Below are 14,016 nucleotides of genomic sequence, written 5' to 3'. Positions count from 1 at the left end.
CAGTGGGTTGTGCCCATTCAGATCACCCACGATAATACATGGTTTGGGGAGCTGATCATACAGATTTTGAAGATCAGATAGTCGAAGCAAAGTAGATGGAGGAATATACAAAGAACATAGCGTAAAGACAATGTTCAAAGTTAAACGAACAGCAACAGCTTGAAGATTTGAATTGAGAGCAACAGGGCTGTGAATCACGCCCTGTCGAGTGAGTGAGTTAAGTTTTAAGTCACATGGGCAATATTTCAGCCATAACGTGACTAAATCAAGTTATATATTAATACATAGTGACAATAAAATCTGTCGACAAAGGACAGTAAAAACACTAGACTATCACAGATGTAGATTGTAAAACTAGCATATCAGAATAAAATTCATAACAATTCAGAACAGTACACAATAAAAATGGGCTTTAGATCACCAATAGCCAAAGGTAGGTCACCATACTAGGTACCATGGGGACTTACGATACTTCTGCTACCTACATGGTAACCCAGCAGGATTTACACCATCGCTCTGGCTACTGGTGATTGTCAGCAAGTTTAAGCCAAATCGTATTGGCCAGTAGCAAGGTCATTATACAATTCTAAAATATCTAAAATGAATTGATGATGTGAAGAGCTAGATTTGATTGCCTCTAGACACGATAATGAATATGAAAAGATGATGAACCATTTACAACTGTACTGTTTTTGGATATATTCCAAAGCAAATAATATTGCTTTGGCTTCAGCGGTGAAAATTGAGCTATGGTCTGGTAAACGAGATGAGACGGTTTTGGATCCAATGACATCAGCACTGGAGACTGTGTTGCCGTCCTTGGATCCATCTGTAAAAATGGAACAGTGGGATTCGTATTTAGCTCTAACTTGTAAATATTCTTGCTGATATACTAATTGTTTGGTGTCTTGTTTTGTAAATTGTGTGAGAGATAAGTTGCCAAGGAGGGGAAGACAGAAGCCTGAAAGGAGAAATATTATCTAAATCAATATGTGCAGCTGTAATGTGGGGTTTAATCCGAATGCCTAGTGGTGGGACCAGCTTAGGCTTACTCTGAAAAAGGTCTTCGTAAAGGGGTTGAAATATACAGTTATATGCAGGGTTTAACGGGTTAGAACGTAATTTTGCAATATATTGAAGCGATAATTTGATACGCTGTTGCTTTAACGTTGGTTCATCTGCTTCTTCATATAAGCTATCCACAGGAGACGTTCGAAAGGCGCCAAGACATAGTCTTAGGCCCTGATGGTGAATGGAATCTAATTTTTGTAAATTGCTCTTACAGGCTCCACCATAAACGATGGAGCCATAATCTAATTTAGAGCGGATCAGAGACCTATACAAGTGTAGGAGAGTTGACTGATCACCTCCCCACTTCGTGTTGGCAACAACTTTCAACAAATCTAGAGCCTTCAGGCATTTAGTTTTAAGATAGTTAATATGCGGCTTAAAAGTTAAATGGTGATCGAAAATGAGACCCAGGAACTTGGCCTCTTCTACAACCTTTATAGGTGTGCCATGTAAAAATAGTTCTGGATCTTTGTGGTGCTTGTATTTCCTACAAAAATGAATACAATTGGTCTTAGCTTTTGAAAACCTTAAACCATTTTCAAGACACCATTTTTCGATTTTGTTGAGACATAGCTGTAACTGTCTCTCGATGGTACGCATATTTTTTCCACGACATGAAATATTAAAATCGTCCACAAAAAGTGAACCATCAATTGAATCATTTAAAACCTTTGACAGACTATCAATGTTTGTGCTAAACAGAGTTACAGACACCCTGATCCTGATTATAATGGTCAGACAGGGTGGAACCCACACGAACCTGAAATTGTCGGTCTGTTAAAAATTGAGATATAAATTGAGGCAAACGGCCTCTTAACCCCAAATTATGTAGATCTTTTAAAATACCGTGCTTCCAAGTGGTATCATACGCTTTTTCTAAATCAAAAAAGATTGATACTGCATGCTGATTATTGACAATTGCATTTTTGACAAAGGATTCTAAACGTACCAGATGGTCAATGGTACTTCTATTCTGACGGAAACCACATTGTATGTTACTGATAAGATTGTTAGTTTCCAAGTACCACACCAGTCGATTGTTAACCATTCGCTCCATTGTTTTGCACACACAGCTAGTTAGTGATATTGGTCTATAATTAGATGCATCACTATGGTCCCTACCAGGTTTAGGTATGGGGACAACTATATCATTACGCCATGAAGGAGGAAAATTTCCTGACGTCCATATGTGATCAAATATATCAAGACGCGTCTCTAAACATGAATTAGGTAAATGCTTCAGGATTTGATAATGAATATTATCATCCCCCGTCGCAGTGTCGTGCGCTTGACCAAGTGCAGTATTTAGCTCATGTAGTGAAAATACCTCATTATAATCTTCTCCATTTTGAGAAGTAAAATCAACCCTCTTCTTTTCCTGTTGTTCCTGATATGATTGAAACTTGGGATCATAATTTTTCGATGAAGAGTGTTTGGCCAGCGTCTCGCCCAATTTATTAGCAATGTCCACTTTATCTGTTAATAAATGGTCACCTTCCTTGAGATGGTGGACAGTCGATTTTGAGCCTTTACCTTTAATTGTTGCAATCATGTTCCACACCTTGGATATAGGCGTGCGAGAATTAATTTTAGAGACATAATTTCTCCAAGACTTACGTTTATTTTGCTTGAAGGTACGGCTTGCCTTAGCACTTGTAAATTTAACATGATTTAAATTATGGACAGTTGGATGTCTGCGGAAATATTTCTCAGCCTTTTTCCTTCTCTTCCTAGACTGTTTGCACTCATCAACAAACCATGGTTTTCGAATGTGTGGATTTGCAGAGGACTTAGGGATGGTTATATCAGCAATGTCAATTAGCTTATCCGAAAACAATTGATTTGGGTCGGTAACGGTCCTGAACATATCAGGTTTTAATCTGTCTGCACAGAGTTCCTGAAAAGAAGGCCAGTTGGCCTTGGTAAAGTTCCATCTTGATGTAGGTGGAACATCAGAAGGATGACTTGCTGTTAATAGTGAAGGAAAGTGGTCGCTTCCACATAAGTCATCATGGACCGACCAAGTAAATTCGTTGAATAGATTTGAATCTGTTAATGACAGATCAAAAGCGGAATAGGTTCCAGTAGCAGGATGTAAATAGGTATTTGATCCATCATTGAAAATGCACAAGTTGTTATCGCAAATAAAATCTTCAAGGACTTTTCCTTTGGTATTAACGTCAACACTTCCCAATAAGAGGTTATGGCCGTTCAAATCGCCCATGATCACGCAGGGCTTAGGTAGCTGATCGTACACAGATTGAAGATCTGATTTCTGAAGCACAAAAGATGGAGAAAGATATAGAGAACACAGAGTAAATGTCATATGTAAAGTCAGTCGGACTGCAACAGCTTGCAGATTGGTATGAAGTGAAACAGGGCTGCGGATCACTCCATGCTTCACTAAAACAGAAAGATCCTCCAGCAGCTTTAGCATCTGGAGGAGAAAACGAATGGTAGGAACTATACCGACGCAAATCAAAGTTGTCAGTCTCTTTGAGATATGTCTCCTTGAGACAGATTGCTGATGGCGTAAAATCTTGGATTAGTAAATGTAGTTCATTAAAATTGGTCCTGAGACCTCTGCAATTCCACTGAATCAGTGGATTCATAATGTTCAAGTTATTGGTGGATTAACAGGAGATCTACGTCTCCCATTTCGCGGCGACTTACTCCTGTTGCGCCCGGGATGAGGAGAGACATCCATGTCCTCCAATGTGTCAAAACGATTATAAATCTGAATGGGGTCGCGGTGACCCTTTGGCACACGATCTGATTGTTTTGAATAATCAATTTTTTTGCTGGCATTTCTGACAATAGGGGAAGGTGTTGGAGTTGTTGCACTTGCCAGTGACGATGTTGACACATGCGCTGATTGTGGTGCATCATTTGTTTGTGAAGAAGTGAGTGAGTGAGTTATTATTTAACGTCACATGGGCAATATTTCAGCCATATCGTGACGAGAAATTACATTTATGATACATTTATGATACATATATTTAAACTGAATAAAAAGCTGTCAACGAAGGACAGTAGAATAACTAGAATATCACAGACTTGATTTAAAACTAGTTGAGAATATTAAAAGGCAGTAAGCATTAATGAACATCACAATTTAAAAATGGGCTAGAAATCGTCAGCAACTATAGGGAGATCACCATACTGGGGACCATGGGGACTTACAGTACTTTTGCTTCCTGCATGGACCCCGGCAGGATTTATATCATCCCTTCAGTCACTGGCGACAGTGTACCAGTTAAGCCTTAGATTAAAATAACGAAGATACTACGTTTAAAAGCCTAGTGTGCAGAAAAATACTTCGAATGATTTGGGACTTACATACCCTCTTAGGGGGACAATACTTTTACGCTACTTCAACCCCCCTCAAGGGTACAGCCACTAACAATCTAAGTTATGAATTTCGCACTACCAATTTGTAAAACAATACATTGAACACATCAAAATTTATGAAAAAGCTCTATTTCCTTTAAAAAACATAATATTAAAGGAGAATTAACATCATTAAAAAGGTCCTTAATTGTTTTTACATTGAAATATTTATCCCTTGCGATGGAAAAATCAACACATTCAAGCAGGACATGCTTGACCGTGATTCTTTCATCACAAGGGATACAAAACGGAGGATCCTCACCTTGTAATAAATATTCGTGCGTATATCTGCTGTGGCCAATACGACATCGTCGCATAATGACCTCTTCAAATCTGGACTGACAGCCCAAGTAGGTGTAACCGATATTTGGTTTAATTTCATGTAATTTATTGATACCTACTTGGGCGTCCCACTTCTGTTGCATAAGATCTCTGATGTAAGATCGAATCAAGGGTTTAAAATCAGTGTATGGGATCAGAAGTGGTGTCACAGATTTGTTGAGGGCTGCTTTTGCAGCAGCATCGGCCATTGTGTTACCTTTGATACCAACATGGCTTGGTAACCAACAAAAGACGATGTCATATTGGCCAGTAGCAAGATCATTAAATAACTCAAGAATTTGGATTAAAAGTGGATGTTTTGATGACATATTTTTAATTGCCTGAAGACATGAAAGAGAATCTGAAAACAGTATGAATTGTTTATGTGTAGATTGATTACTGATATATTTAAGTGCTGTAAAAATGGCGTTTGCTTCTGCAGTGAATATTGAACTGTTATCAGGTAAACGTGAAGAGATTGTTCTGGATCCAATGACAGTGGCACTAGCAACTGTGCCACCATCCTTGGATCCATCTGTAAATATAGATTTATAAGTGTCATAATTGTTTCTAAGTTGGTGGTATTCTTGTTGGTATATTAATTGGTTAGTATCTGATTTCTTAAGTTTGGTTAATGTCAGGTCTACCTCTGGCTTTACCATTTGCCAAGGAGGAGAGGAGAAAAGTTGAGTAGGAGCTATATCTTGCAGTTTAATATTTGAAGCTGATATTGCAGATTTTATTCTAATTCCGAGTGGTGGATGGAGTGCCGATTTCTTATTGTAAAGATCTTCGTAGAGAGGATGGAATATACATTCAAAAGCTGGATTTGACGGATTAGAATATAATTTAGTGATGTATTGTAGAGATAATTTTAGTCGGCGTTGTTTAAGAGAAGGCTCATCTGCTTCTATATAGAGACTGTGAATGGGAGACGTTCTGAAGGCTCCAAGACAAAGCCTCAGACCCTGATGATGTATCGTATCTAGTTTTTGTAAATTACTTTTGCAGGCTCCACCATAGATGATGGAGCCATAATCAAGTTTGGAACGAATTAGTGACCTGTACAAGTGTAAGAGGGTTGTTTGATCCCCTCCCCACTTTGAATTAGAAACAACTTTTAATAGATCGAGTGCCTTCAGGCATTTAGCTTTGAGGTATTTAATATGCGGGAGAAAAGTTAAGTGATGATCAAAAATAAGTCCCAAGAACTTGGCTTCCTTAACAACTTTGATAGGAGTGCCATTCAGAAATAGTTCAGGGTCCTTATGCGGTTTATATTTTCGGCAGAAATGTATGCAATTAGTTTTTGATTTGGAAAATTTAAACCCGTTTTCTAGACACCACTTGTTAATTTTATTAAGACATAATTGTAATTGCCTTTCAATTGTGTGCATATTTTTACCCCGACAAGATAGATTAAAATCATCCACAAAAAGTGATCCATCAACTGAATCATTTAAAACTTTTGACAAACTGTTAATTTTTATACTGAATAAAGTGACAGACAAAATACTGCCTTGTGGGACACCCTGATCCTGATTATAATGATCAGACAGGGTTGTACCCACTCGGACTTGAAATTGCCTGTCTGTTAAAAACTGGGATATAAAATGAGGCAGACGGCCTCTTAATCCAAAATCATGAAGATCTTTTAAAATACCATGTTTCCATGTTGTATCGTAAGCTTTTTCTAAATCGAAAAAGATCGATACAGCATGTTGTCTATTTACAATGGAATTTTTAATGAACGATTCTAAACGCACTAAATGATCGATAGTACTTCTATTTTTCCGGAAACCACATTGTATATTGGAAAGAAGATTATTTGTTTCCAAGTACCACACTAATCGATTATTTACCATGCGTTCCATCGTTTTACAAACACAGCTAGTTAAAGAGATAGGTCGGTAATTTGATGGATCAGAATGATCCCGCCCAGGTTTGGGAATGGGGATAACAATGGCTTAATGCCATGAAGCTGGAAACATCCCAGATGTCCAAATATCATCGAATATATTTAACATAGTTTCAAGGCATGATTCGGGCAAGTGTTTCAGCAGCTGATAATGAATATTATCAGCGCCTGCTGCTGTATCATGAGCTTGCCCTAAGGCAGTATATAGCTCATGTAGTGAAAATACCTCATTGTAATCTTCACCATTATCAGATGTAAAATTTACTTTTTTCTTTTCCTGTTGAAGCTGATATTTTTGAAATTCAGGAGCGTAATTAGATGAAGAAGAATGTTGAGATAAAGTTTCACCAATGCTATTGGCAATGGCATATTTATCAGTTAACAAAGTATCGCCATCCTTCAGATGGTTAACTGTAGAATTTGATCCCTTGCCTTTGATCTTTTTAATCATATCCCATACCTTGGACATAGGGGTACGAGAGTTAATTTTGGAGACATAGGTCCGCCAGGATTGACGTTTATTTTGCTTAAATAGACGTCTTGCCTTGGCATTTGAAATTTTTACAATATTTAAATTATGGACAGTGGGATGTTTACGGAAGTACTTCTCCGCCTTCTTACGACATTTCCTAGCTTGTTTGCAAGTGTCATCAAACCACGGTTTACGAACACGTGGGTTGATAGAGGACTTAGGTATTGATTCATCAGCAATTTCATTCAGTAGATCTGAGAACAACTGAATCGGGTCAGTAACATTTTGAAAAGACGTAGGTAGTAATTTATCTTTGCATAAAGATTGAAATAAAAGCCAATCAGCCTTCACAAAATTCCATCGAGGTGAAGGTGGATCATCAGCGGGATTAATTGGTTTAAGCACCGTGGGGAAATGGTCACTCCCACATAGGTCATCATGGACAGACCATGAGAATTCATTCAACAAAACTGAATCCGTCAAAGACAGATCTAAAGATGAATAGGTACCAGTAGCAGGGTGCAAGTAAGTGTCGGAGTCATCATTAAAAATGCAAAGATCGTTATCGGAAACAAAATCCTCGATTACTTTTCCCTTTTGATTAATGGTTGAACTTCCCCATAGAGGATTATGCCCATTTAGATCACCCATGATGACACAGGGCTTTGGGAGTTGGTCGTATAGTTTTTGTAGATCATTTCGCTGAAGATTTGAAGAAGGAGGAATGTATAAGGAGCAAAGTGTGAAGGCAATATGCAGTGTTAGTCTAACTGCAACTGCTTGCAGAGTCGAGTCAAGCGGAACAGGACTGTGAACAACGCCCCGCCGCACTAAAATAGAAGCACCTCCAGTAGCTTTATCTCCTGGAGGAGAGTGAGTGAGTGAGTGAGTTAAAATTTTAAGTCACATCGGCAATATTTCAGCCATATCGTGACTATCAATGGTTAAATATAATACATATATTGAAGTTTTATATAAAAACCTGCCAACGAAGGGCAGTAAAATAACTAGACTTATCACAGAAATAAAGTTAAAACTAGTATGTAATCATAAAATCAATAGCACAATACAAAACTTGACATTATAAAAACGGGCTATAGATCGCCAGCAACTAAAGGTAGATCACCATGCTAGGGTCCATGGGGACTTACAGTACTTTTGCTACCTGCATGGACCCCAGCCGGATTTACATCATCCCTTCAGGTGTTGGCGAGAATTGATAAATTTAGCCAGATTAAAGGAACACATATTCTACTTTTAAAACTGTAGTTGGAATAACATGCTTTGAATGATATGGACTTACGATACCCTCTCAGGGGGACAATAATTTTACACTACTTCAACCCCCTTTGAGGATACAGCCACGATCAATCATGGATATTGATTTATTCCACTAATAGTAAAAAGTCATTTAGTTTATACAAAGCAAATTAACAAAATTTACTGAACAACTCTATTTCTTTTAAAAAGCCAATAATTAAATGAGAACTAATAGTGTTAAAAAGATCCTTCATAGATTTAACATTGAAATATTTATCCCTTGTGATGGAAAAATCAACACAGTCAAGCAGGACATGCTTGACCGTGATTCTTTCATCACAAGGGATGCAGAACGGAGGATCCTCACCTTTCAATAGATATTCATTGGTGTAACGCGCATGGCCAATACGACATCGTCGTATTATGACCTCTTCAAATCTGGACTGACAACCCAAGTTGGTGTAACCGATATTTGGTTTAATGTCATGTAATTTATTGATACCTACCTGGGTGTCCCACTTCTTTTGCATCAGATCTCGTATATATGATCCAATCACAGGCCTGTAATCAGTATATGGAACAAGAAGTGGTGTCACAGATTTGTTGAGTGCTGCTTTAGCAGCAGCATCGGCCATTGTGTTACCTTTGATGCCAACATGGCTAGGTAACCAGGAAAAAACGATGTCGTATTGGCCAGTAGCAAGTTCATTATATAATTCAAGTATTTCGATTAAAAGTGGATGTTTTGTAGATTGATTTGTAATTGCCTGAAGACAGGAAAGAGAGTCGGAGAATATAATAAACTGTTTATGCTTTGATTCTTTACGAATGTGTTTTAGTGCTGTTAAGATGGCGTTTGATTCGGCTGTAAAAATGGAACAGTTATCTGGTATTCTAGACGATATTGTCCTGGATCCAATGATGGTGGCGCTGGAAACTGCGTCACCATCCTTTGATCCATCGGTAAATATAGATTTATAAGTACCATATTTGTGTCTTAACTGAGTATATTCTTGTTGAAAAATTAGTTGATTTGTTTCAGATTTTTTAAATTTAGTTAAGGTTAGATCCACCTCTGGTTTCACTAACTGCCATGGGGGGGAAGTCAAAAGTTGGGTGGGGGCTATATTTTCAAGATTTATTTTAGCAGCCGAAATAGAAGATTGTATTCTTAAGCCAAGCGGAGGAGTGAGTGATGATCTTTTTGTATAGAGGTCTTCGTAAAGAGGGTTAAAAACACAGTCATAGGCTGGATTGGATTTCAAAGAACGTAGTTTAGTAATATACTGCAAAGATAATTTAACACGACGTTGTTTAAGTGAAGGCTCATCAGCCTCCACATACAGACTATGAATTGGAGATGTTCTAAAGGCTCCAAGGCAAAGCCTCAGTCCCTGATGATGAATAGAATCCAGCTTTTTCAAATTGCTTTTACATGCTCCACCGTAGACGATGGAGCCGTAATCAAGTTTAGAGCGGATGAGGGCTCTGTACAGTTGGAGGAGGGTTTTCTGATCCCCTCCCCATTTTGCGTTTGAAACTACTTTTATTATATCGAGAGCCTTCAGGCATTTAGTTTTTAAATAATGTATGTGTGGCAGAAAGGTCAAATGATGGTCAAAAATAATACCAAGAAACTTGGCCTCTTTGACAACATTGATAGGAGCACCATCCAAAACTAATTCAGGGTCCTTATGCGGCTTATACTTTCTACAAAAATGAATACATTTGGTCTTGGCTCGTGAAAATTTAAAGCCATTTTCCAGACACCATTTATTGATTTTGTTTAAACACAATTGTAGTTGTCTTTCAATGGTATGCATGTTTTTACCACGACAAGAAACATTAAAATCATCCACAAATAATGATCCATCAAGTGAATCGTTTAAAACCTTCGACAAACTGTTTATCTTTATGCTGAACAATGTTACAGACAAGATACTGCCTTGTGGGACACCCTGATCCTGATTGTAATGGTCAGACAGGGTTGAACCCACACGAACTTGAAATTGTCTATTTTTTAAAAACTGAGAAATAAATAGAGGCAAACGGCCCCTTAAACCAAAATCATGTAAATCTTTTAAAATACCATACTTCCATGTGGTATCATATGCTTTTTCGAGCTCGAAAAATATTGATACAGCATGTTGTTTATTTATTATGGAGTTTTTAATAAAAGATTCTAAACGTACTAAATGATCGACGGTACTGCGATTTTTGCGGAAACCACATTGAATGTTAGTAATGAGATTGTTGGTTTCCAAGTACCAAACTAAACGATTATTTATCATACGTTCCATAGTCTTACAAACACAGCTAGTGAGGGATATTGGTCTATAATTCGAAGGATCGGTATGATCACGACCAGGCTTAGGTATAGGAATGACAGTAGCATTTCGCCATGATGATGGAAAATTTCCAGAAGTCCAAATATTGTCAAAGATATTTAGCATTGTTTCTAAACACGATTCAGGTAAATGTTTAAGGAGCTGATAATGAATATTATCAGGCCCCGAAGCAGTATCGTGAGCTTGCCCAAGGGCAGTATGGAGCTCATGAATTGAAAACACTTCATTATAATCCTCACCGTTATCTGAGTGAAAATTTAGTTTCTTTTTTTCTTGTTGTTCCTTATATTTCTGAAAGTTAGGGACATGATTAGATGATGAGGAATGTTGAGCTAATGTTTCACCTAATTTATTAGCAATAGCAGATTTATCTGTTAGAAGAGTGTCACCCTCCTTGAGATGGCGAACAGTGGATTTGGACCCTTTTCCTTTAATTTTCTGAACCATATTCCAAACCTTTGAAATAGGCGTTCGTGAATTAATTTTAGAAACATATGTTTGCCATGACTGTCGTTTATTTTGTTTAAATGTGCGACGAGCCTTGGCATTCGAAATTTTGAATTGATTTAAGTTATGGACAGTTGGATGACGACGAAAATATTTTTCTGCCTTCTTCCTCGCCTTTCTAGCTCGTTTGCAGTCCATGGTAAACCATGGTTTACGGATATGAGGAACCGTAGAGGACTTCGGGATACATTCATCAGCAATTATATTTAATTCCTCAGAAAACACTTCAATAGGATCATCATCATTTAGAAAGAATTCAGTCTGTAATCTTTCAGTGCATAATGTATGAAATAAAGACCAATCGGCCTTTGTAAAATTCCACCTCGATGATGGTGGAGCATCAATTGGATTTATAGTTGAAATTACAGTCGGAAAATGGTCACTTCCGCAAAGGTCATCGTGGACTGACCATTCAAATTCATTAAACAGATTGGCATCTGCAACAGATAAATCCAGAGAGGAGTAGGAGCCAGTCGCAGGATGTAAATATGTGTTAGAGCCATCATTAAAAATACATAAATCATTATTTGAAAGGAAATCCTCGAGGATCTTACCTTTTGTATTGGTGTTATTACTTCCCCAAAGGGGGTTGTGGCCATTGAAATCTCCCATGATAATGCAGGGTTGAGGGAGTTGGTCATAGAGGGCCTGTAAGTCTGATTGACGTAGAGAAGATGATGGCGGAATATAAAGTGAACACAAAGTGAACACAATATGCAGCGTAACACGTACTGCAACTGCCTGAAGAGGGGTATTCAGTGGAACAGCGCTATGAATGGTTTTTCGACGCACCAAAATAGAAGATCCTCCAGTAGCCTTCTCACCAGGAGGAGAGAAGCAATGGTAGGAATCATAATTTCTGAAATCAAATTTGTCTGTAGATTTTAGGTATGTTTCTTGCAAACATAATGCTGATGGATTGTAATCCTGAGTTAAAAGTTGTAAATCATTAAAATTGTTTCTGAGTCCTCTACAGTTCCATTGTACAATATTGGAAGACATTTATCTATTTGGAAGTTTAATTGGGGATCTACCCCGCCCTTTCTTTAAGGGTGACAAGCTATGTGCCCTCTGATGGCTGCTGTCAGACACATCCATGTCTTCGAGAGATCCAAACTTGTTGAATATTTGGATCTTGTTGTCTGATCCTTTTGATACCCTGCCACTCAGATACTTTTTTGATGATTCTGATTTGGGTTTGTTTTTGTTTTTGACCACCTGTTTTACACTTTTTTCTGCTTGCAGTGTTGGAGGCAACTGAGATGGTGATTGGTCGTGAGAAGTTTGTGAACTGGCGGTTTCTAATATGATTGTGGAATCCGCAGATAGAGAAATCACTTCAGGAGCATCCGTTTTGGTCCAGGTGTAGTCCGTTTGACATCCAACAGCTACGCATGAAACAGCTTGTTTAACACGTTGAGGAGCAGGTTGTGAGATTGGTCTGGAAACAGCTACGGAGTAAGAACCGCGAGGAGACTGTTCTTCATCCATAACAATCTTCTTTGCATCTGGAAATGAAATATTTCTTTCGTGTTTCAATTTTACAATTTTTGATTCACATTTGAAAGTTGGACATTCTTTGGACGAGGAAAAATGGTTTCCGCCACAGCTGACACAGAGAGGATCTTTGTTACAATCGGCACTGTCCACACAGTTGCCAGCACATCTATGACAAACAGGTTGTTTGACACATGTTCTTGAACCATGACCATACTGCTCACACTTGTAGCATCGCAGTGGGTTAGGGATGTACATATCAACATTGATGTTACAATAACCTGCTCTGATTGAGGTTGGGATTTTTGGGAGACCGAAAGTGAAGAGGTATGTATTGGTCTTAATGACCTCACCATTCCTCTTTGATGAAAAACGTTTCACAGATATGACATTTTGGTTGTGTAGTTCTTCCAAAATTTCATCCTCGGTCATATCAGCAAGGAAACGACCTCTATCTCTCACTATACCTTTGCTGCTGTTCAGGGACCTGTGAGGGGACACCACAACAGGAACATTGGCAAGGGACTTAATTGAAAGAAGGCAAATGGCTTGCTTGTGTCGCCTACATTTTATCAACAAGCATCCACTGCGTAGTCGTTTGGCATCCTCAACATCCCCTGCTATACCTTGTACGGCCTTTTCAACGGCAAACGGGTTGAGTTTGAGAGGAGTGCCATCCAAAGTAGAGATTACCAGGAATCTGGGCCAGTTTTCGAATGTTATAGTTGGTGTCCTCAGACTATCATTCTCATTATCGAAACATTCATGCGATTCATGAGATCGTTTTTTTTGTGGGGGTTCCATGGTAGTAGTAATTGTGATTCACTCTCTTGGGTCCCCACCCACCATGGAGTGTCAACAAGGACAATGCCATATGCCTGTGGGCCTCCGACAGGCGACACCAAGGATACCAAGAGAGTATACTCAAGCAGAAACATCATATAAAATGTTCCACCAGATTGGCCCATGAGCCACCGCCTTCTGGGAATTGGGACTCTAGGCAAATATAGAAATGTTTCAGTTATAGTTAACAGTACATTTCAAAAGTCTACACATGTATGAGTGTAATAATATATCACTGTACAGTTTATCAAATAACTTGAGAATAAAATTGATCAAGTCAAAAGCATGAAATATAGTTCCTGACATACGGTCCAAAAATGTGCAAATGAAATTAAATGCACAGGGCTCGACATGACCAGCCGATTGATAGGACCGGGCCCATCCTACCA

General features: G+C 38.4%; 1 protein-coding gene across 1 annotated transcript; it reads right to left on the bottom strand.

Moving 5' to 3' along the window:
- Nucleotides 1-12,289: 12,289 nt before the first annotated feature.
- Nucleotides 12,290-13,588, bottom strand: LOC125373269. Its single transcript, XM_048384268.1, has one exon. It carries the CDS (start codon nt 13,586-13,588, stop codon nt 12,290-12,292), a length of 1,299 nt encoding a protein of 432 aa, XP_048240225.1.
- Between the last annotated feature and the right edge of the window lie 428 nt (nt 13,589-14,016).

The sequence above is a fragment of the Haliotis rufescens genome, unplaced genomic scaffold (genome assembly GCF_023055435.1).
Source record: "Haliotis rufescens isolate VD_foot unplaced genomic scaffold, xgHalRufe1.0.p SCAF_5, whole genome shotgun sequence".
Lineage (NCBI taxonomy): Eukaryota > Metazoa > Mollusca > Gastropoda > Lepetellida > Haliotidae > Haliotis > Haliotis rufescens.
The sequence above is the reverse complement of the archived record's forward strand: the minus strand, read 5'-3'. Positions and strand labels throughout refer to the sequence as shown.